At 37.7% G+C, this 25,309-nt stretch overlaps 1 protein-coding gene across 3 annotated transcripts in view; it reads left to right on the top strand.

Moving 5' to 3' along the window:
* Nucleotides 1-25,309, top strand: part of JMJD1C (jumonji domain containing 1C) — a 320,916-nt gene that overhangs the window by 72,211 nt on the left and 223,396 nt on the right. For all 3 annotated transcript variants that reach the window (XM_017877575.1, XM_017877571.1, XM_017877572.1), the window contains one exon: nt 23,103-23,267. Coding sequence is in view for 1 of the 3 variants with exons in the window: in XM_017877571.1 (XP_017733060.1) it covers nt 23,103-23,267 (165 nt within the window). In the remaining 2 variants the exon portion in view is untranslated. Of the gene's footprint in view, nt 1-23,102; nt 23,268-25,309 lie in introns of those variants that run through there.

Below are 25,309 nucleotides of genomic sequence, written 5' to 3'. Positions count from 1 at the left end.
AAAAAATAAAAAAAAAAAGAAAAAGAAACCCTAAAAGGAATAGCAAAATGAAACAGAAGCCTAAGTGGCATAACCATAGGAAGAAACTATTTTAAGTGACTTTAGAACAGTAATTTAATTATATATGCCTAGGGGGTTATTCCTTTGTACAAAAAGAATGGAATAAAAGCCATTTAATCATAGTGTTAGTATTAGTGTTTCTAGACTGTTGTATATATATTGTGTGACAAAGTAAATGAGTTTAATTATGTTGTTGCATAACAGGATTTTCAGTATGAGAGAAATAAAAGATCAAGGAGGTTAAAAAACAGTGTAGAATTTTATTTGAAAGTGTCAGTATGCTAATTCTGACCACTGTAAAAAGGCCTAGAAAAGGTGACCAAATCAGGAGTAATGAGCACACCTGGCATCCTGATGGTTGTTTCTGAATGCTGTTTCCCACAGAAAAGCCCCAGGGTTCCTTGGATATATGGTTGATTTCAGGTTTGAGGCAGGAAATGGAGAAGATGACCCTGGGATATTTTGTAATACCAGAATCAAAGAAGCTATTAAGAGGTCATATCTAAAGGACTTAGGAGCTACCTGGAAGATTGTCTCACTGACCAAAGATAGGAAAATTTGACATCAGTAGGAATAACAACTGCAGTGATTTGATACTTATCACATTTATTTAAATCCGGAAGCTTTATTATGCTTTCCCTAAAAAACACCTGTTGTTTACTGTTCAGAGAAGTCAGGATACTAACTGATTTCAAAACTCATAAAAATCAGGGATTTATTCTTTTTAGAAACAACCTCAAAGAAACCAAAGATTTGATGAAGGAATTCTCACTTAAAAGAAATTCCAGTGGCCGGGAGCGGTGGCTCCCACGTGTAATCCCAGCACTCTGGGAGGCCAAAGCAGGTGAATCGCACTTGAGGCCAGGAGTTCGAGACCAGCCTGGCCAAACATGGTGCAACCCAGTCTCTACTAAAAATACAAAAATTAGCTGGATGTGATGGCACACATCTGTAATCCCAGGTACTCAGGTGGCTAAGGCATGAGAATCGCTCGAACCTGGGAGGTGGAGGTTGCAGTGAGCTGAGATTGTGCCACTGCACTCCATCCAGCCTGGGTAACGGAGTGAGTCGGTCTCAAAGATATTTCAGATAGTAAATGATGAAGTAATTATAGTTAGAATATCACTATTTGCAAATCTCAGTGAAATACTGGATTTAGACCATTATCATTGACTGCAGTTATATAAAAATATAATCAGACAGTACATATATGCCTCTTGATGAAGAACACCTTATTATGTATGGGGTAGTCTTTTCTAATTATCAACCTTGAATTTGGTTAATACTCTAGTTAAACAATTACTGGAAATACAAGAATGGCAAAACATACTCTAAAATGCCACAGAATAGTAAAATGCAGGTAATTGAAGGCTGTATGGGACAAATGAGTTTATTTCTTTAGCCAAGGGGGAAAAAAGCAAGAGAAACCTATAAATAATAGATTTAAAGAGTCATATATAGTTAGGTGACCTGGGGAAGCAAGAAAAAAAACGTCGTGTCAAACAGTTGCAATATGTGGACCTTATTTGGATCTTAGCTTGAGCACACTGAAAAAACAAAACAAAACAACCCAACCTGGGAAAGTTGAGTACTGCCTGTTAAATAATGCATGGTTTCAGAGAATTAATACTTCTTTCAGTTGACACAAGGTTTGCTATGAGTCAAGAATTGTTGAAGCTGAATGATGAGTACCTGGAAATCTGCTGTTACTGTCTCTGTAACAAAAGGTTAAAAATTTTAAAAAGAACAATTAGATTATTTTCAAAATAGCATTTTCATATTCCAGAGTTAGTCATTAAGATACTAAATAGCTGAATAATTATTTATCAACTTTAATTATTTGTAGCTTTCACTCTCTTCTGGTGATGAAACATTGATTAAAAGATCAAGCCAGGCACTGTGGCTCATGCCTGTATAATCCCAACATTTTGGGATTGCTTGAGCCCCAGAGTTGAAGACCAGCTTGGGCAACATAGTAGGACTTTTTGTCTAGAAAAAATAAAAAACTTACCTGGATGTGGTGGCACATGACTGTATCCCACCTACTTGGATAGCTGAGGTGGGAGGATTGGTGAGGCCAGGAATTTGAGGCTGCAATGAACCATGATTGTGCCACTGCACTCCAGCCTGGGTGACAGAGTGAGATCCTGTCTCAAAAATAAAATAAATAAAAAGATCACATCAAAATAAATAAAACAGGCCAGGCACTGTGGCTCACACCTGTAATCCCAACACTTTGGGAGGCCGAGATGGGCGGATCACCTAAGGTCAGGAGTTCGAGACCAGCCTGGCCAACATGGAGAAACCCCGTCTCTACTGAAAATACAAAATTAGCCGGGCGTGGTGACACATGCTTGTAATCTCGGCCACTCCAGAGCTGAGGCAGGAGAATAGCTTGAACCTGGGAGGTGGAGGTTGTAGTGAGCTGATACCGCGCCATTACACTCCAGCCTGGGCAATAAGAGCGAAACTCTGTCTCAATAAAATAAAGTAAAATTGAAATAAAGGATCAGATCAATAAATAATATTTACTTTTGTCTAAAGACTGATTATTTATTAAATGCAAGCACTATAGTGGATCCAGTAAGAATGAAGAGATCAAAGCAATTACTGCTTAATAGGGTTTGATAGGAAAAATTTAATCCATTAATTTGTCAGTGTTATTGAAAAAATATATACACGTAAGTAGTCTTAGAAAAGCTTTCTTCAAATGTCTTCAAATGTGATTGTGACACTTAACTCCAGCCTAGACAATGGGAGTGAGACCTTGTCTCAAGAAAAAAAAGCCAGTTCTTCTTGAACGTGGCTGTGATGTGAAGGTATAAAAAATGAAAATTTCTATGAAACTGAGATGTAGTTTGTATACCAGTTGTTACTTTCCTTTTTTAAATTTTTTACCTTTTTTTTTTTTTTTGCTGAGTCTAAGGAAGTGTATCACAAGACGTACCTAATGCTCCGTGCCTATTGTATTACTAGTTTCTCTTCTCTAAAACACAGAAATATCCTTTCTAACATTTCCCTGTAAACACAGTACTTCTGAACTTGTAAATAAGATTCCATAGCCTAAACTTTCTGGGACCTAAGATTTACCACGGTTTCATTTAGGGAATATTATTCTGTTAATGCTTTCTCTTTCAATCAGATTCACTACATTGCCCGTTGTATATGATCTGATTTGTTGTGTGCACACTGCATGTCTTTAATCTCAAGTTGGCAGCATTTCTATAGCTGCTTTCTCACCCCTACTTTTACTCCTACATTTGCCTTTTTAAAGCAAAAAATAAAAAAGGAGAGGTGGAGGTGAGTATGTCAGAGAACTAACAAGATTGTTCTTTTTTATCTCTTAGGAAATAGGATCTGGGGACCAATTTGTGCCATGATAATGGGGTATAAGTACAGTAATCTTTGGCCCACAGAGTGTTAGGATATAGCCTCTGTTCGAGATTATCGTCTCATTCTTCTACCCTTTAACATAAAAGGCATGTGAGATTTAGAATGTATAGTATAATCTCTCTCTCTCTGTATATATATCATCATTGCTTTTGGGAGAAGGGAGTGGCGTGATTTTTATTTAAATCATGCTCTTTCCCACTTTTTAACTTTTAATATAAATTCTCTACTTACACATTTAATTTGTTTTTAATTAGAGTAAAATTTATTTATTTTTAGTAGTTTATAAATCAGGACAAGTACAGTCATGTAACATTACCACAATTAAGACATGGAACAGTGCAGTCACTCCCCTGCAAAATTACTTTTGCTACCATTTCTTTGTAGTGAAACCTTCAACTGTCTTTCTCAACTCTGAACATTAGATTTTCTTATGTTTTCCTGGGTGTCTCATGAATAGAATTATATAGTATATAGGTTTGAGTCAGGCTTCTTTAAATTATATTAAAACATTAGCAATCATCTTTATTGTTGCATATATCAGTAGTTTGTTTCTGTTTATTGCTGAGAAGTATTTCATTATATTATCTGCTACAGTTTGTCCGACTTCATTTTGGGGATATTTGAGTTTTTTCCAGCTTTTGTCTATTAAAAATAAAACTGCTTTAAATATGCATGTACAGGTTTTTGTGTAAATATAGGTTATTTGACATGGGTGAATATCTAAGTATAGAATTACTTTTCTTAAGTAGTTTATCATTTTGCATTCCCACCAGCGTCCAGGGTTAATTGCTTTGTATCCTTCCCATTCTTTTGGGCAGTTTAAAAAATTTTAGTCATTATAATAAATGTGTAGTAGTATCTCATTGCGGTCTTTATTTGTATTTCTGTAATTATTAATGATTTTGAATATCTTTTGATGTGCTTACTTGCTGCCTGTATGTCTTCTTTGGTGAAGTGCACGTTCAAATCTTTTGCCCGTATTTTCGAATTAGTTTTCTTATTACTGAGTTTTGAAAGTGTTTTATATATTCTTGATACAAGTCTTTTGTGAAATACATGATTTGTAAATATTTCTTTACAGTCTGTGGCTTGTCTTCTTTTTTTTTTAATTTTATTTTACAAAGAAAAACATTTTTAATTTTTTTGGCCTTTAAAAAAATTTTTTTTTTTTTTTTTTTTTTTTTGAGGCGGAGTTTCACTCTTGTTGCCCAGGCTAGAGTGCAATGGCATGATCTCCACTCACTGCAACCTCCGCCTCCAAGGTTCAAGCAGTTCTCCTGCCTCAGCCTCCCAAGTAGCTGGGATTACAGGCATGTGACACCACGCCCGACTAATTTTGTATTTTTAGTAGACACAGGGTTTCTCCATGTTGGTCAGGCTGGTCTCGCACTCCAAACCTTCGGTGATCCGCCCACCTTGGCCTCCCAAAGTGCTGGAATTACAGGCATGAGCCACCGTACCTGGCCCACATTTTTTCTTTTATGGATTGTGCTTTTGATCTCATTTCTAAGAATTCTTTGCTTAATCCAAGGTCATGAATATTATATTTTCTTGGAAAAGGTTTTACCTTATGCATTTAAGTCTGATTTATTTGAGTCTAATTTTTGTATATGGTGAGTGTGGATTGAATTTATTTATTTTTTCCCTGCAGATGTTCAGTTACTGAAGCATCATTTGTTTTTTTTTATTTTATTTTATTTTATATATATTTTTTTGAGACGGAGTCTCGCTCTGCCGCCCAGGCTGGAGTGCAGTGGCCGGATCTCAGCTCACTGCAAGCTCCGCCTCCTGGGTTTACGCCATTTTCCTGCCTCAGCCTCCCGGGTAGCTGGGACTACAGGCGCCTGCCACGTCACCCGGCTAGTTTTTTTGTATTTTTTAGTAGAGACGGGGTTTCACCGTGTTAGCCAGGATGGTCTCGATCTCCTGACCTCGTGATCCGCCCGTCTCGGCCTCCCAAAGTGCTGGGATTACAGGCTTGAGCCACCGCGCCTGGCCTTGAAGCATCATTTGTTGAAGAGATTCTCCATTCCTATTTGAATTACCTTTGCACATTTGTTTAAAGAATTCAATTGTCAGTTCTATTTGGATCTATTTCTGGACTTTATTCTCTCATTGATCTGTGTGTCTAGTTTTTTTGCGATGCCATATACCTTTACTGTAACTTTTTTTTTTTTTGGAGACGGAGTCTCACTCAGTCGCCCTGGCTGGAGTGCAGTAGTGCAGTCTCGGCTCACTGTAACTTCCACCTCCCGGGTTCAAGCGATTGTCCTTCATCAGCCCCCCAAGTAGCTGGGACTGCAGGTGCGCATGCTATGAGTCCCGGCTAATTTTGTATTTTTAGTGGAGACGGTTCTTTGCCATGTTGGCCAGACTGGTCTCGAACTCCCGACCTCAGGTGATCTGCCCTACTTGTCCTCCCAAAGTGCTGGGATTACAGGCATGAGCCACTGTGCGTGACACCTTTACTATAGCCTTATATGCAATCTTCAAACCAGGTAATGTGAACTGTACAACTGTTTGTTCTTTTTGAAAATTATTTATTCTATTTCCTTTTCCTTCCCATGTAAATTTTAGAGGGTACACAAAATTTGTGCATAGATTCCACATTTCTCCATCAATTCATCTACCAATAGTTGAATAGATGAAGAAAAATCTTGATGGTATTTTATTTTGTACATATTCTACATTTTATTCACCTGTTCGTCTGTTGATAGATACTTAGGTTGATTCCATATCTTGGGTATTCTGAATAGTGCTGCAATAAAATGGGGGTGCAGGTATCCCTTTGATATACTGATATATTTTTCTTTGGATAAATACCCAGTAGTGAGATTGATAAACCATTTGGTAGTTATACTTTTAGTGTTTTCAGAAGTTCCCATACTGTTTTTCCTAATGACTGTACTAATTTATATTCCCATCAACAGTATATGAGAGTTCCCTTTTCTCCATATCCTCACCAGCATCTTTAATTTTTTGTCTTTTTAATAATAGCCTTTCTAACTGGAGTGAGATATCGTTGTGGTTTAGATACATACATTTCCCTGATGATTCATGTTGTTGAGCATTTTGTTTTTCTTTTTAACTTTTGAGACGGGATCTCACTCTGTTGTCCAGGCTGGAGTGCAGTGGTGTGATCACAGGTCACTTCAGCCTCATCTTTTCAGGCTCAAGTGGTTCTCCCACCTCAGCCTCCTGATTAGCTGGGTCTACAGGTGTCCACCACCACATCCGGCTAATTTTTTGTATTTTTTTGTAGAGACGGGGTTTTGCCATGTTGCCCAGGCTGACCTCAAATTCCTGGGCCCAAGCAATCTCCCTAACTCAGCTTCTGGAAGTGCTTGGATTACAGGCATGAGCTGCTGCTCCCGGACTCATATTTTTCATATACTGTGTTGGCTGTTTGTATGTTGTCTTTTGAGAAATGTCTGTTTATGTCCTTCACTCACGTGTGTGTGTGTTTATGTATTTTTTTGGCCACCCTTTTTTTTTTTTTTGAGACGAAGTCTTGCTCTGTTACCAGGCTGGAGGGCAGTGGCACGATCTTGGCTCACTGCAACCTCTGCCTCCCAGGTTCAAGCAGTTCTGCCTCAGCCTCCCGAGTAGCTGGGATTACAGGTGCATGCCATCACGCCTGGCTAATTTTTGTATTTTTAGTAGAGACGGAGTTTCACCATGTTGGCCAGGATGGTCTTGATCTCTTGACCTCGTGATCCTCCCACCTTGGCCTCCCGAAGTGCAGGGATTATAGGCATGAGCCACTGCGCCCGGGCTTTTGCCCACTTTTTAATGGGATTTTTTAAAAAACTTTTGAGTTTCTCATTTATTCTGAATATTAGTCACTTGTGGGATGAGTAGCTTACAAATACTTTCTTCCATTCAACAGGTTGTCTCTTCATTCTGTTGATTGTTTCCTTTGCTGTGCGGAACTGCGCAGTTTAATATAGTCTCATTTATCATTATTTGTATTACCTCTGGATTTTCAGGTCTTAGCCATAAAGTCTTTGCATAAATCTGTGTCCTAAAGTGTTCTCCCTTTGTTTTCTTCTAGTAGTTTTATAGTTTTGGGTCTTATGTTACCTTAGTGAAAAATCTATTGGCTCTAAATGAGACCATGTTTGCATAATTATAACTGAGGAAATTATGACAGTGAAAGAAATCAGTGGTTTTAAATACATGTTACACTGTTAGCAACTTTTACTTTTGGTTTAAAGCCTGGTTAGTACATGATTTTAATTTAACCAGTACCATCCTGTTTTGGCCACTGTAGGCTTGTAATATATTTTAAAGTCGGATAATGTAGTGTGATTCCTTCAGGTTTGTTCTTTTTGCTCAGGATTGCTTTGGCTCCTTAGGCTCTTTTTTACTTCCATAGGAATTTTAGGATTGTTTTCTCTATTTCTGTGAAAAATAATGTTGGTGTTTTGATAAGGATTGCATTGAATCTTTATATTGCTTTGGACAGTATGATCGTTTTAATGATGGTAATTCTTATGAGCATGGAATGTCTTCCCATTTGTGTCTTCAGTTTCATTCATCTGTTTTGTAGTTTTCATTGTAGATATCTTTCCCCTTTTGGGGTACATTTATTCCTGGGTGTTTTTTCTGTAGGTATTGTAAATGGAATTCCTTTGTTGTTGTTGTTGATGATGAGGTGGAGTCTCACTGTGTCGCCCAGGCTGGAGTGCAGTGGCACGATCTAGGCTCACTGCAAGCTGTGCCTCCCGGGTTCACGCCATTCTCCTGCCTCAGCCTCCTGAGTGGCTGAGACTGCAGGCACCCGCCACCACGCCTGGCTAATTTTTTGTTTTTAGTAGAGATGGGGTTTCACCGTGTTAGCCAGGATGGTCTCGATCTCCTGACCTTGTGAACCACCTGCCTCGGCCTCCCAAAGTGCTGGGATTACAGGCATGAGCCCCCGTGCCCGGCCACCTTCTTGATATGTTTCTCAGCTTTGCATTATTGGTATATAGAAATGCTGCTGATTTTCGCTTGTTGATTTTTTTATCTTGCAACTTTACTGAATTGATCAGTTCTATGAGTTTTTTGGTGGAATCTTTAGGTTTTCCTAGGTATACAGTCACATTATTCTCAAAGAGGGACACATTGACTTCTTTTCCAATTTGGATGCCTTTATTTCCTTATTTTGCCTGATTGCTCTGACTAGGACTTCCAGTATTATGTTGGATAGGAGTGAAGAGAGTGGCGGCTTTGTTGTTTTGTTCCAGCTCTTAGAGGAAAGGCTGTCAGTTTTCCCCATTCAGTATTATACTAGCTGTTGTTTGTCACAAATGGCCTTTATTGTGTTGAGGTGTTTTTCTTCTGTGCTTAGAATGTTAAGAGTTTTTATTATGATGGGATGTTGAATTTTATCAAATACTTTTTCTGTGACTATTAAGATGATCATATGGTTCTTGTCCTTCATTTTATTGATGTGATGTATCATGACTCTTGATTTACTTATGTTGAACCACCCTTCCATCCCTCAGAAAAATTTCACTTGATTATGATGTTTTTGATTTGCTGTTGAATTTGGTTTTCTATTTTGATGAGAATTTTTGTATGTATGTTCATCAGATATATTGGCCTGTAGTTTTATTTTTTTTGTTGTTGTGGCATTGTTGTCTGGTTTTGGTATTAGGGTAATATAATGCTGGCCTCTTAGAGTAAATTAGGAAGAATACCCTCCTCTTCAATTTTTTGGACTAGTTTGAGGAGAAGTGGTGTTAGTTCTTTCAAAGTTTGGTAGAGTTCTGCAGTGGAGCCATCTGATCCTGAACTCTTCTTTTTTGGGAGATTTTTACTACTAATTTTACCTCATTACTAGCTTTTAGTTTGTTTAGATTTTCTGTTTCTTCCTGATTCAATCTTGATAGTTGTATGTGTCCAGAAATTTATCCATTTCTTCAAGGCTTTCCAGTTTGTTTTTGTATAGTTGTTCATAATAGTCTCTGATGATCTTTTGTGTTTCTGTGATACCAGTTGTAATTTCTCCTTTTTCATATCTGAGTTTATTTGGGTATCCTCTTTTTTGTTGTTGTTTAGTCTCAACAAACAATTTTCTTTATCGCTTCAAAAAACAATTTTTTATTTCATTGATCCTTTGTATTATTTTGTTAGTATCTGTTGCATTTGTTCTTGATCTTGTTTCTTTCCTTCTATTAATTTTGAGTTTGCTTTGTTCTTTTCTGTTTCTATGGGATGTATTGTTTGACAGTTTATTTGAAATTCTGTTACTTTTTGGATATAGGTGTTTATTAATTACGAACTTTCCTCTTAACCCTGTTTTTTTTTATATCCTCTAGATTTTGGTATGTTTTAATTTGATTTTTATTTATTGTAAAGCTGCATTTGATTCCATCCTTAATTTCTTTCTTGACCCAGTGGTCGTTTTGGAGCATATTGTTCATTTCTATGTGTTTGTACACGTTCCAGAGTTACTCTTTGTTGATTTCTAGTTATATTTCATTGTGGTCTGAGAGGTTTGATACAATTCTGGTTTCTAAAAATTTGTTGAGACTTGATTTCTGTTCAAACATATGGTCTATCCTGGAGAATCTTCCATTTGCTGGTGAGAAGAATGTGTGTTCTTTAGCTGTGGGATGAAATGTTCTATAAATGTTTGTTAGGTTCATTTGGTCTAATGTGCAGTTTAAATCTAATGTTTCTTTGCTAATTTTCTGTCTGTTAGCATGCAGTCAGTTTTGAAAAAAACAAACAGAAAACAAAATTCTGTCTAGATGACTAGATGATCTGCCTAATGCTGAGAGTGAGTTGTTGCAAACCCCAATTATTATTGTACTCTTTCTCTCCATTTAGATCTTTTTATTTTATTTTATTTTATTTTATTTTATTTTATTTTATTTTATTTTATTTTTTGAGACAGTGTCTCACTCTGTCACCCAGGCTGGAGTGTATTCGCGTGATCTCAGCTCACTGCAACCTCTGCCTTCCAGGTTCAAGCAATTCTCGTGCCCCAGCCTCCTGAGTAGCTGGGATTACAGGCGTGTCACCTGCCTTGGCTAATTTTTCTCTTTTTAGTAGAGACAGGATTTCACCATGTTGGCCAGGCTTGTCTTGATCTCCTGACCTCAGGTGATCTGCCCACCTTGGCCTCCCAAAGTGCTGGGATTACAGGTGTAAGCCACCACACCTGGTCTCCATTGAGGTCTAATAATATTTGCTGTATACATCTGGGTCCTCTGCTGTTTGGTGCACATATGTTTAGAGTTGTTGTATTTTCTTGCTGAATCAATCTCTTTTATCATTATATAATTACCTTGTCTCTTTTTACTGCTTTTGACTGTTGAATTGTAGCTACTTCTCCCCACTGTTGGTTTCTATTTGCATGAAATGTCTTTTGTATTCCTTTACTTTCAGTCTATATGTACCTTTATAGGAAAGATGAGTTTCTTGTGGGCAGCATATAGTTGTGCCATTATTTTAAGTCATTTCAACTTGTCTGTATCTTTTATATGACACTTAAATCTGTTTACAATCAAGATTATTATTAACATGTGAGGGCTTATTCCTGTTATTTTATTACTTAATTTCTGGTTGTTTTGTGTATGTTCCTTTCTCTCCTTGTTAACATTGTGGTTTGGTGGTTTTTTGTAATGGTATCGTTTGAGGCTTTTCTCTTCCGTGTTTGTATTTGCTCTACCACTGGGGTTTATATTCTGTGTGTTGTCATGATGATAGGTACCATTCTTTATTTTCCCAGTATCAGACCCCTTTAAGCATTTCTTGTAGATTTGGTCTAGTGATGATGAATTTTCTTACTTTTACTTGTTTGAGAAAGACTTTATTTCCCCTTCCTTTATGAAGGACAACCTTGCTTGGTATAATATTTTTGGCTTTTTTTTTTCCTCCTTCAACTTTTTGAATCTGTTATCCCATTGTCTCGTGCCCTGTAAGGATTGTGCAGAGAAACTGCTCTTAATCTAATGGGGGTTCATTAATAAGTGACTAGATAGTCATGTCTTGCTTTTTAAAGAATTTTCTCTTTGTCTTTGACTTAGTGACATTTTACTGTAAGGTGCTCTGGAAAAGATATTTTGAATTGTATACCTTTGAGATCTTTGTGCTTTATCTAGGTATCTAAACTTTTTGCTAGCCTTGTGAAGTTTTCATCTATTATTTTGTTAAACAGACTTTCTAGCTCTTCAAGTTTTCTTGTTGCCTCCTCAAACACAAAAAATTTGAAAATTTGGTAGCTTTATGATGTCCTATATGTTATGAGGATTTGCTCGTTCTTCAAGAAAATTAAAATTTGCTTTTTTTGGCCAGGCACGGTAGCTCATGCCTGTAATCCCAGCACTTTGGGAGGGCGAGAAGGGCAGATCACAAGGTCAGGAGATCGAGACCATCCTGGCTAACACGGTGAAACCCCATCTCTACTAAAAATACAAAAAATTAGCCGGGCTCAGTGGCGGGCACCTGTAGTCCTAGCTACTCAGGAGGCTGAGGCAGGAGAATGGCATAGCTTGCAGTGAACCGAGATTGCGCTGCTGCACTCCAGCCTGGGCGACAGAGTGAGACTCCATCTCCAAAAAAAAAATTTTTTCCTTTTTTCTTCTGACTGGGTTATTTCAAAAGGTCTGTCAAGTTCTGAGATTTTTTTCTTCTATTTGATCTAGTCTATTGAAGTTTTGAATGCATTTTGTTTCATTCGGTGCATTTTGTTTCATTTGGTGAATACATCAGGTCCCGAATTTGTGTTTCATCTTTTTTTTTATGCTCTCTTTGGTGAATTTTTTCCATTCATATCCTGAATTGTTTTTCTTTTCTTTGTGTTATTTTTTAGTATTCTGTTATATCTTCTTTAGTATCAGTATTTTCAGTTCCAAGATTTTACAAATTTCTTGTTGATTGGAATCTGTTGTTGGAGGATTATTGTGTTCCTTTGAAATTCAGTGCTTTGAATTTATTATCATAGATTCACATTTTCTTGCTTTTTCATATTTCTTTTATTTCTGCATTGATATCTATGCATCAGATATGACAGTAACTTCTTCCAGTCGTTGGAATTTCCTTTCATAGGAGAGGAATTTTTCCTAGAGATGTATCTGTGGTGTTGGTTGGGTGGAGCACTTTTGCTTTGATTGTGGATATATGCAGTAGTGTAGACTCCATATGATTTTTTTAGGCATTAAACAGAGTCAGTGTTGTCTGATTTCTTCAGTGGTTTACAGTGGGTGGTTCTTAATGGAAGTTGTGGTGAAATTTTATTAGGGAATGGGTTGCCACGTGGGCCACTTTGGGCTCCTTTGGTGGTAGTAGTGAGAAGATCATGTCTGTTTTGGGACTTCAGTGTGGCATATGCTGCTACCAGAGTTAGTGGGTCTGCTCAGGTTGATTCTTGGGCTTCCAGGCAGCTTGCTTGGGTACCAGGAATGGCAGTAGTGGGGTGGATGGGTGGGCAGGTTATTGGGCCCTGGGCAGTAGGCGTGGCATAGTTGATGTCAGTAGCAGTGGCAAGGCAACTCCCTGGAACCCAAGCATTTCATTTTGGTGTTGGCAGTGGTTGTGACAGGCTGGCCAAATCAGTTTCCAGGCCTGCAGGTGGCCACATGTGGATGGGTGTCAGCTTTGTCAGCTTTGATGGTAGTGGTCACTTGGATGGACCCTGGTCGGTGGAAAAAGTGCTCAGGTACCAATGGTGGTAGACTAAGCAGGATAAACTCCAGACCCTGAGCAGTGTGCTTACATACCGGAGGGGGCTGAGCTTGGATGTGCAGACCTGTCCTCAGGTTCCTTGATTGTTTGTGCAGGCACTGGCTGTGGTCAATAGGGGTGGCATGATCCCCAGACTACCAGTGGAATGGTCAGGTGAGGGCTCCAGCCATCATGTTGCAGCCCTGCTACTGGGGAAGGTGGGTTGCTTTCTGTTGGAGCAGCTGTAGGCAGGCAGCTGATAGCTGGGCAGGTGCACTTTGCTAGGGTGTTGACCTGGCAGCAATAGCCCACAGTACAGACACTGGGGTCTGTGAAGTTTGTATTTAGGGCATATCAAAATGCATAGTTACCCCACTGCTAGGGAGGGTGGGGTCTGGCTGGTACCTTGTGTTTCCCTTCAGGGCTGTTGATTTGGGAGAGAACTTACTCTTTTCGAGTAAGTTCAAAATACTGAATCCTTTCCAAAAGGTTTTCAATTTACTTTGCTCAGATTCATCAGAGGAATCACTATCTGGCAGCTATAGCTTTACAAAATGTATTTCTTAAATATTAAGACTTGAAAATCAAAATCATTCCTTGATCCATGGGCTGCAGAATGAAACTTGTACTAGCAGGCATGAAAACGTTAATCTCTTTCAGAGCTCTTGGTTGACCAGATGCATTGTCAATGAGCAGCAATGCTCAGGAACTTACTCACATTTTTTAGGGTCAGCCTGCATCCAGAGAGAATTTTTTCTTTACGGTAGTGAGTCTTTCCATTTGTGAACATAGTGTATCTATTTAAGACTTAAGTTTCTGTGTTTGGTGTATTGTAGTTTTCACCATATATACTCTGAACATTTTTGTTACATTTCTTCTTCATTTTTTTCTACTTTTTATTATCTTAAAATACACTGTTCAAATCAGGATCTGGAGTATCCTGGGTTATACAAACCTATATGTAAGTATATATACATTTTTTATCATAGTTTGCTTTATTGCGCTTAGCAGATGCTGAATTTTTTAAAACAAATTTGAGGTTTTATGATAGGTGAAATGGCATGTACCTGTAATCCCAGTTACTCAGGAGGTTGAGGTGAGAGGATTGCTTGAGGCCAGGAGCTTGAGACCAGCCTGAGCAATATAGCAAGACCCCATGTCTAAAATAAATTTAAAAAGGAAACATTAGCCGGGTCATGGTAACATGCACCTGTACTTCCCACCTTGGGAGGCTATGGTGGGAAGATTGCTTGAGCCTAGGAGTTGGAGGCTACAGGGAGCTATGATCTTACCACTATACTCCAGCCTGGGTGATAGAACAAGATCCCATCTCTTATAAAAGAAAAAAAAAAAAAAAAAAGCCAGGGCCGGGGCAGGGAAGGCGTGGCATTTGTGACAACTTTGCATCTATTAAGTCTGTCAGTTTCATTTTCCAACTACATGTGGAAAATATTTTCATGTCTCTTACATTTTAATTATGGCAATATTTCAAACTTTTATTATTATTACTATTACATCTCTTATGGTGGTGTGTCATCAGTGATCTTTAATGTTAGTATTGTAATTGTTTTGGGACACCGGAAGCCACACCAGTATAAGAAGGCAAACTTAATCCAGAACATGGTGTGTGTTCTGACTGCTCCACTAACCAGCCATTCCCCTGTTTCTTTCCCTCTTCTTGAACTTTGGGACCTCCCTATTCCTCCAGACACAATAATATTGAAATTAATCTAATTAATAATCCTATAGTTGCCTAAAATGTTTTCAAGTGAGAGGAATAGTCACATATCTCTAACGTGAAATCAGAAAGCTAGAAATGATTAAGCTTAGTGAGGAAGGCATGTCAAAGCCAAGACAGAGCACAAAGCTAGGCCTGTAGCACCACACAATTAGTCAAGTTGTTATTGCCAAACAACAACTTTTGAGGGAAATTAAAAGTGCTACTCCAGTAAACACAGGGTTGATTAGAAAGTGAGACATTGTTATTGCTGATGTGGAGAAGCCTTATGGACAGGCCGACTCTCTTGTTAGGAACTAAAGTAACTGGCGACTTTTTGTTGAAGTCATTGCTCATTGACCATTCCAAAATTCCTAGGGCCCTTAAGAATTATTTTAAATCTACTCTGCAGGTGCTCTGTAAATGGAACAACAAAGCCTGGATGACAGCACATCTGTTTATGGTAGGTTTTTCTAAATATTTTAAGCCCACTGTTGAGATGTACTACTCAGAGGAAAAGATTCCTTTCAAAGCACTGCTGCTCATTGACAATGCATCTGGTCACCCAAGAGCTCTGAAGAAGATTAATGTTTTCATGCCTGCTAGTACAAGTTTCATTCTGCAGCCCATGGATCAAGGAATAATTTTGATTTTCAAGTCTTACTATTTAAGAAATACATTTTGTAAAGCTATAACTGCCAGAGATAGTGATTCCTCTGATGGATCTGAGCAAAGTAAATTGAAAACCTTTTGGAAAGGATTCAGTATTCTAGATGCCATTAAGAACGTTCATGATTCATGGTAGGAGGTCAAAATATCAACATTGAGGTGTTTAAGACTTTCAAGGGGTAAGTCATTGCAGATGTGGTAGATATATCAGATTTCTAGTCAAAACTAGAGCTTGAAGATGTGAGAGAACTGCTGTAATCTCATGGTTGAACTTGAATAGATGAGGCATTGTTTCTTATGGATGCGCAAAGAATATGGTTTTTTGCGATATAACTGAGTACTACTTAACCTTTGGTGATAATGTAGCCTCAGCTTGTGAGAGGATTGACTCCAGTTTCAAAAGAGGTTCAGCTGTGGGTAAAATGGCCAACAATATTGCATGCCCTAGGGAAATCTTTTCTTGAAAGGAAGAATTAATAGATGTGGCAAACTTTTGTTGTCTTATTTTAAGAAATTGTCACAAGCACCCCACCTTCAGCTACCACCACCCTGAGCAGTCAGCAGCCACAAAACATTGAGGCAAGGCTCTTTATCAGCAAAAGATACTACAGCTCTCTGAAGGCTCAGTTGATTGTTACCGTTTTTTTAGCGATAAGAACATTTTTAAGTTAAAGTGTGTAAAATTTTTTGATTTTTATTCTTTGAGACTGGGTCTTGCTGTGTCACCTAGGCTGGAGTGTGGTGGTGTGATCATGGCTCACTGCAGCCTCAACCTCCCTGGCTGAAGCAACCCTCCCATTTTAGTCTCCTGAGTATCTGGGACCATAGGCACATGCCACCATGCCTGGCTAATTTTTTCATTTTGTAGAGACAAGGTCTTACTATGTTGCCTAAGCTGGTCTTGAACTCCTGAGTTTACGTGTTCCTCCCACCTCAGCCTCCCAAAGTGGTGGGATTACAGGCAGGAGGTACTGCAGTCATCTAAATTGTTTTTTAGTCATAATGCTATTGTATATTTAATATATTATAAATATAATCTTATATGCAGTGGGAAATCAACAAATTTATGTGACTGACTTTATTATAATACTTGGTTTCTTTTGTGTTGGTCAGGAACCAGACCCTCACTGGAAAACCAAAAAATTCATGTGACTTACTTCATTTTGATATTCATTTGCTTTATTGCAGTAGTCTGGAACCGAACTTGCAATACCTCTGAGATATGCATGTAGAGTGTTCCATAGTACTAATCTGAAACATCATCTTTGAACTTTTATATAGCTAGTATTTTTACTGTATATATATCCAAGTAAACATGTGAAAGAATATATTTTTTCCTACTAATGTAACATTGCAGATAAAGATTGTGAATTATTTAGAAGTTCTAAAATTAAAAAGGGACAGAGCTGGAATTATAATTTAGACTAAAATAATTCTTAGTTCTTATATTCTTATGTTGATATTGTAAGTTTAATAATACAGGTCTCCAAACCAAGTAACCAGAATCCATTTTCTACTTTGAAGCAATCAAGCTATGTGGAAGAAAAGGAGCATTCTTCTTATAACTAATAATAATGTTTAAAGAGTTCAAGGGGCCGGGCGCGGTGGCTCATGACTGTAATCTCAGCACTTTGGGAGGCCGAGGTGGGCGCATCACGAGGTCAGGAGATCGAGACCATCCTGGCTAACAAGGTGAAACCCCGTCTCTACTGAAAATAAAAAAATTAGCTGGGCGTAGTGGCGGGTGCCTGTAATCCCAGCTACTCGGGAGGCCTGAGGCCAGGAGAATGGCCCAGTGAACCCCTGTATGGTGGAGTTTGCAGTGAGCCGAGATTGTGCCAGTGTACTCCAGCCTGGGTGACAGAGCGAGACTCTGGTCTCAAAAAAAAAAAAAAAAAGAGAGTTCAAGGGTTAGATTAGATTAATTTAAATTTGTAAAATAGTAGAAATGGAATTGCATGACTGTTAATTTTTCTTCTTGCAAATGGTTGCTCTGACAGTCTGATGGCTCTTTTTTTTTCTTTTGTTTTTGAGACAGGGTCTCGCTCTGTCACCCAGGCTGGTTTTGAACTCATGAGCTCAAGCAGTTCTCCTGCCTTAGCCTCCCAAAGTGCTGGGATTACAGGCATGAGCCACTATGCCCAGCTGATGGCTCTTGTTTTAATGCTTAGTATTATACTGAGACAAAACTGCCAGTTTGCGCATGTTGATATCTGTTGTAGAGAACATGTATTATACTACCTAGAGACCAGATGTTCGAATTAATTATTCTCACATATTTGGCTAAGTATTTAACAACAGTGTCCACTACAAAATAATTATTTTTGTTTTTTCTCGAAGTAATTATGTTTAGTGGATTGTTTTGCTTGACCTTTTCCTCACATCATCTGAATTCTTATAATAATCATCAGCACCCATGGCTGTTAACTTCATACACACATAGACACACGCACATGTATGTGTATATGTGAATGATCTTTTTTCCCTTGAACTCCCGGTGTTCATAATGATTGGCTCTGATGTGCAGTTAGAAATATTTACTGAATGAAATGTTCTTACTTTTTTTCTAGATAATTATGAGCACAGTGATATATTAGTAAATACAACAGCTGTATTTAAAATTTTTGGTTTTTGCAAATTAGTCATTTAATTGTAATTGTGATGTGTTTTGCTCAGTGCTGATGATTCTAAAACTGTATTGTAGGCTTTAGTTTGTTGCAACACCTGCCAGTTACTAGAGGTGCAAAAAAGGTATAGGCAGACTAATTCCTTTTTTTTTTTTTTTGAGACGGAGTCTTGCTGTGTTGCCTAGGCTGGAGTGCGGTGGCCCAGTCTCGGCTCACTGCAACCTCCGTTTCCTGGGTTCAAGCGATTCTCTTGCCTCAGCCTCTGGAGTAGCTGCGATTACAGGCGCCTTCCACCACGCCCAGCTAATTTTTTTGTATTGTTAGTAGAGACGGGGTTTCACCACGTTGGCCAGGCTGGTCTCGATCTCCTGACGTCGTGATCCCCCGACCCTGGCCTCCCAAAATGCTAGGATTACAGGCGTGAGCCACCGTGCCCAGCCCCCACTCCCTCCCTTTTTTTTTTTTTTTTTTTCTGAGACAGAGTCTCGCGCTGTTGCTCAGGCTGGAGTGCGATGGCATCATCTTGGCTCACTGCAGTCTCCACCACCTGGGTTCAAGCAGTTCTCCTGCCTCAGACTCCTAAGTAACTGGGATTACAGGCATGCCACCATGCCCTAATTTTTTTTTGTATTTTTAGTAGCAGTGGGGGTTTCACCATGTTGGTCAGGCTGGCCTCGAACTCCTGACCTCAAGTGATCCTCCCACCTTGGTCTCCTAAAGTGCTGGGATTACTGGTGTGAGCCACTGCCAAAAGCATACTAATTCTTGCCTTCAAGGACCCTTCAGTTAGTAAAACAGCGAATTAAGCAGACAGAAGGAACCAACACAGGAATGAGGAAGGAGTTAATATAAGATACTATACTATGTAATTAACTAAAAATGTATAAACTGGAAGTTGGTAAACTAATGGAAACAAACTACTCCCCCACCATCCCTCACCCTCACATATACACTCATGCACAGTGAGGGTAGATTAGTTTCTTATTCAGTTCAGCCTGATAAAAAATCTTACCTTTGTTGGTATAGGCAGTCCACTATGGGGACTGCGTGTCTCTGCACTTTCTTGCTGGATGTGCCAAGAATGCAAGACTAACTGCTCTTAACCTGGACCATTTCTCAAAGTTGTGTGTGTGCAGTGAGCAGCAAGCTGTGAGGAATTAAGTAATAACCTCCCCTAAACAAAGAGCAGACTCGTCTCCACTTAACTGTCTTAAGTGGTGAATTCCACTCTCTCCTCTTCTGTAATATAACTCACTGTATACTCAGGATTCCATTCTGCACCCTTTGCATCCTTCTCATGGGGCTTAACAGTCGTGAGAAGCTGGCACGGGCATCATGATGATACTCTAATTGCTGGTTTTGCTCTAAGTTGTGAAGTCCCAGGAGTCTTAGGTTTTCTGTCAGAATCTGTTAAACAGTAACAGAGGGGTGTGTGTGTGTGTGTCTGTGTGTGTGTGTGTTTAGTTTTCTATCTGTATGTAATTAAATTCCAAACCCTTTACTGTTCTTGATAATCTCATATCTGAAGATGAGTTGACTATACAACAAAGGGGAAGAGACAGAATATTTAGTATCTTTTTGTCCCCAATGTCCCTAGCAAGTTCTGAAAACTGCTAGTAGCACTGTTTATGCAATATAAACTGGATTTGGAAAATACACTTCATGCTGAAAACTTTTTAGGACTTTGCATTTGGAAGAATTTACATTGATTTATATCTTCAGTTTAGGAAACTGTCAACGAACTTCTAGACTCTTCAGATTTTTAACTAAAATATTTTGTCAGGATTACCGTATCATTGTCCATGAAGGAAAAGCAAAATTAGCGTGCAGGTTTTCCTGAGAATTGTCTCTGCTCCAGTTTTCTAGGGTTTCCCAGAGCTCTTATACCAAAATTTAGTATTTAAATAACAACAGATTTCAGGTAGTGGAGAAATTTGGTATAATTTGAAACCTTTGTGTAACGTCAGCTGGACCTCAGCTCAACCCCTTAAGGATGGGTTTTATTAGAAATAGCCAACTGTTTTGTTGGCTTCTTCTTTGACTTGGATTTATTCCCTGACTTGGTATGGATAATTAACTAGAAAAAGATGTTAAGTCCTTGACCAGTGCATTTCTCTTTCCCCATTCTAATAGATAAGCTTTAATCTGTATCTTTAATGGATATTCTAACAGAAAAGCTTTTTTTTTTTTTTTTTTTTTAATACAGGCTTCCTAGTGGGCAGCAGTATATATATCACCAAATCAAACTTACCTTTTACCAGGTTGATTTTATTTTTAAAAGACCATGATTGAGTCCAAGAGTCAGGGGATTTTTAATGTTGATTAAGTATTTTATATGTATGTAGCACTGTAATGGGCACTAAAAATAAATGAAAGAACAGTTCTACCTTAAGTGAGTTTAATGCATAATTTAAAGATACTTTTATTACACTTAAAATATTGGACGGTGTTTGCTTATATACTAATACAGTGTAAGCTGTAAAAAAATAATTGCAGTAGAAATTCAAAGCTGAAACTCAAAGTAGAAATTGGAGTTGAAGTTGGGGGATGTAAATATCATGGAAGAACTTGAGCTGGGCCAAAGGAACAACCATGATTCAAATAAGTGGAAATGGAAACTCTTCAGGTGTAAGGGAGCAGAAGATGGGTGGCAAAATTAGTATAAAAATATAAGTATTGCGAAGACTGCTTCCAGCATATCTAATGATTAAGTTGGGGAAGACAGCCCTATGAACAGATAATCTTAGGGAATGAATGCAGAAGAATGCAAGTAGGGGAGGGAAGAGTTGAATGATTGACCTATGAGTATAGCGTCAGCTTCAGTTTTCCAAATTACAACATCCTTGTCTTGTTCTCATCTTAGAGGAAATGCTTTTGATTTTTTACTGTTGTGTATGATGTTAGCAGTGGGTTTTTCATACAGACCTTTTATATTTAGATACTTTCCTTCTGTTCCTAGTTTGTTGAGTGTTTTAATCATAAAAGCCATGGAATTTGGTCAGATGCTTTTTCTGCATCATTAAAGATGGGTTTTTTTCGTTTATTCTGCTAATGTGGTATATTACATTAATTGAATGTCATGTTGAGCCATATTTGTACCATTGACTACCTTTGTAAGTAATGTTTTATTAGAATAAAGTCAAGCTGAATTGTTTACATATTGTCTATGGTGGTCTCAGTGACAGAGACGATACCTAATTATGATAGAAACCATCTGGTTTGCAAAATCTGAAATATTTACTATTTACTCTTTTTGTTTTTATTTTTTTGAAACGGAGTTTTGCTCTTACCACCCAGGCTGGAGTGCAGTGGCCTGATCTTGGCTCGCTGCAACCTCCGCCTCCTGGATTCAAGCCATTCTCCTGCCTCAGCCTCCTGAGTTAACTGGGACTACAGGTGCCCGCCACCACGCCCAGCTAATTTTTTTATTTTTGGTAGAAGATGGTGTTTCACCATGTGGCCAGGATGGTCTCCAACTCCTGACCTCAGGTAATCCACCCGCCTCAGCTTCCCAGAGTGCTGGGATTACAGGCATGAGCCATCGCATCTGGCTATTTACTCTTTAAAAACATTTTCTAGCCTCTCCTTCTAGAGTCATCAGTATAGATATCATTATTTAGTGTCCATTTAGAAGATAATGGACTAATCTTTACTGATCAACACTCTGTAAATTGCTTTTGTTGATACAGTTATGGTTTATCTCCCTGTCATAAGTAAGGAGTATAATCTGATTAAGGGAAGTTAAATGATGATTTTATGAAAAATGTTAAGTTTAAAGAATAAATTTGTTAATGTCCTTTCTAATTCAAGTTCATGGCTTATATTTTGAAATATTGCCAACCTCTTTTCTTCTCCCCCCATCACCCATCCTAATCTCTGATAACCATCATTCTACCCTCTGCCTCCATGAGATCCACTTTTTATTTGTTTTTTAAATGACAGGGTCTCACTCTGTTATCTGGGTTTCAGTGCAGTGATGTGATTGTAGCTCACTGTAGCTATCACAGCTCACTGTAGCCTCAAATTCTTGGGCTCAAGAGATCCTCCTGTCTTAGCTTCCTGAGTAACTGGGACTACAGGCATGTGCCACCATGTCCAGCTAAGTTTTTTACTTTTCTCTTTTGTTAGAGTCAGGGTCTCACTATGTTGCCAAGGCTGGTCTTGAAGTGTTGGGTTCAAGTGATCCTCCCATCTCTGCCTCCCAAAGTGCTGGGATTACAGGCATGAGCCACCATGCTGGGTCAAGATCCACGTTTTTGACTCCCACATATGAGCGTGAACATGTGATGTCTGTCTTCTGTACCTGGTTTATTTCATAAAACATAATCACCTCCAGTTCTATTCATACTGCTGCAAATGACAAGATTTCGTTCTTTTTTATGGCCTAATTGTATTCTATTGTGTATATATGCCACATTTTCTTTACTCATTCATATGTTGATAGATACTTAGGTTGATTCCATTATCATGGCTGTTATGAATAGTGTTACAGTAAACACTGATGTGCAACTATCTCTTCAATATACGTTCCTTTCTTTTGGACATTTGCCCAGTAGTGGATTACCAGATCCTATGGTAGATGTACTTTTAGTTTTTTGAGGAACCTCCATACTGTTTTCCATACTGGAGGTACTAATTTACATTCCCACCAACAGCGTACTAGAGTTCCCCTTTCTGCTTCCTACAATTAGAGGGAGTAAGTGCTAGTGTTCAATAGCACAGTATGGTAACTACAGTTAGCAATAATTTATTGTATTTTTCAAAATAGCTAGAAGAGGATTTGAAATGTTTCTAACTCAAATGATAAATATTTGAGGTGATGGGTATTCTGATTATCCTGATTTGATCATTACACATTGTGTGCATGTATCATGATATCATATGTACCCCATAAATATGTACAGTTATTATGTATTAGTGAAAAAGGATATACCACTCTTCTGTTTTGCTAATTGAATTTTTTTTTGTTTTCATAGGTGTATGTGGAATTTGATGATCTTGAATGGGATAAACGAGAGTGGGTTAAAGTTTATGAAGATTTTTCAACTTTCTTGGTGGAATACCACTTAATCTGGGCCAAAAGGAATGACCCTAGCCAGACTCAGGGATCAAAGAGCAAACAGATTCAGTGGCCTGCATTGGTAAGATCTATTCCTGTTTCATTAAGCATTTTCATTTGTTCGTTAAAAACGAAAAGCAACAACAACAACAAAACAAAAGCCAGGTTTGGTGACTGACACCTGTAAAACTAGCACTTTGAGAGGCTGAGACAGAACAATTGCTTGAAGCCAGGAGTTGGAGATCAGCCTAGGCAAAAAAGCGAGACCCCATCTCTACCAAAAAAAAAAAAAAATTAGCCGGATATGGTGGCACATACCTGTGGTCCCAGCTACTTGGGAGGCTGAGGTGGGAGGATCACGTGAGCCCAAGAATCCGAGTCTATGTGAATTACTGTCACGCTGCTGCACTCCAGCTTGGATGACAGAGTGAGACCCCATGTCTTATAAAAAAAAGAATAAATGAAAATTTAAGACCAAGAATTGAATAAAAGTTTAGATTCATCTTACTGATTTATAAATTAATATTTTTGAAGAGTCTCTGACGAATCTGGCAGAGATTTTAAAACACTGCCTTCATTTTGTTAAAACAACTTTGTCTCTTTGTTTAGTATTCTGTCAGCATATGTAGTTCACAAATAAGTTTATTCTATCAAATTAAAATATAAATTGGATTAAAGGGACCTGAGAGATAGTTGACTGTATGCCATGTGGAACAACTTTGCTGAATGAAACTTTGTCAAGTGGAAGATAGAACATACTTTGTATTAAAACATTTAATAACGAGTAATTCTTCTTGGTTTGTTAATGAGTAAATCATTGTGGGTGATAGATGTTTAATGTGTAATTATTAGGTAATGGATTAAATTACTTCTTATCAGGAAATGTTTCATTTAAGAAAATATAATAATTTTCAGTAAATTCTCTGGTACTTTGAAGAGTTTTATTTAAGAAAAGAAACAGCAGGTAAACAAGATCATTAAATTGTATTAGAAAAAGAGCTACATTCATTTAACCATTGTTATCTCTGTTTTCTGGCAGAACATCTAGCATGTAACAAATGTGCAATATTTGTAAAGTTTTCTTCTTATGTTACTATCAAAGAAATACTTTAAAAGCCGCTGAAACATTATTGCAGGTATTTGATGTAACTAATGAGTTTGGGTAGTTCCTTTCAAATTTTTAAACCTACAAATTAACTATTTATAAGGATAGCTTCTGCTTGCTAATAATTTTAATGCATATAAATTTTCTATTTTAGTTAATCCTGATGCTTTTCTATATAGAATAGAAATTTAATAGATCTGTTTGATTATTACTTTTAAGAAGTCGTGGAGATACAGGATTAAAAAGACAGGATAGGAAGGGAGGGAATAGAGTGAATGGAATCAGTGGCATTTTTAAAAACAAAATATGATATTGAAAGATGAAAATAATATCTGTCTGTGACCTGTAGTTTTGATAGGAAACTTTGCATAGCAAACTAAAGAAGATAATTTTATCCAGAGTAGGTTTTTAAAAATAATCAATGAGTATGTTGACTTGTTCATATAAAAGTTTAAACCATTACTGGCATGATTTTAATTTTATAGACCTTAACCCAAAAACTGGATAAAATTTGTGAGTAATTATGAATAATTAGACATATAGGTGAATTTTATATGAGAATTCTCAAAAGCAAGAAGCAGTAGCATCAATAATATGAAAAACTACACATCAGTATCAGAGTTAAAAAATTAATAAAGCTTTAGAAAATCTTTGCCCTTTCTTAAAGGCAGTTAAGATTGAGGTGAATTTCTGTTGATTCATAAAATACTGATTTTAGAGATAATTGTTATTGGAAAATACTATTTAATGATAATTTTGTCATAATTTTACAAAGTTGTTTCTGTTGAAAACCTCTTAGCTTTGAAATTAGGCCTACTTAAACAATCACCAACCTTTTCTTTTTAACTTTATCATATACCAAAAAAAAAAAGGGATGAAAAATTTGAAAAACACTGTGGTATAAAAGTAATAGAAAATTATATTTTTAGTCCTAAGAGATAACTTGTATATATTACATATATAGAATTTTTGGTATATTTTCTTATGAAACATATTGTTCTGGTTCCTTTTTTTTTTTT

The sequence above is a fragment of the Rhinopithecus bieti genome, unplaced genomic scaffold (genome assembly GCF_001698545.2).
Source record: "Rhinopithecus bieti isolate Rb0 unplaced genomic scaffold, ASM169854v2 scaffold_10351, whole genome shotgun sequence".
Classification (NCBI taxonomy): Eukaryota; Metazoa; Chordata; class Mammalia; order Primates; family Cercopithecidae; genus Rhinopithecus; species Rhinopithecus bieti.
Note: the sequence above shows the minus strand (reverse complement) of the source record. Positions and strands in the feature narration are given on the sequence as shown.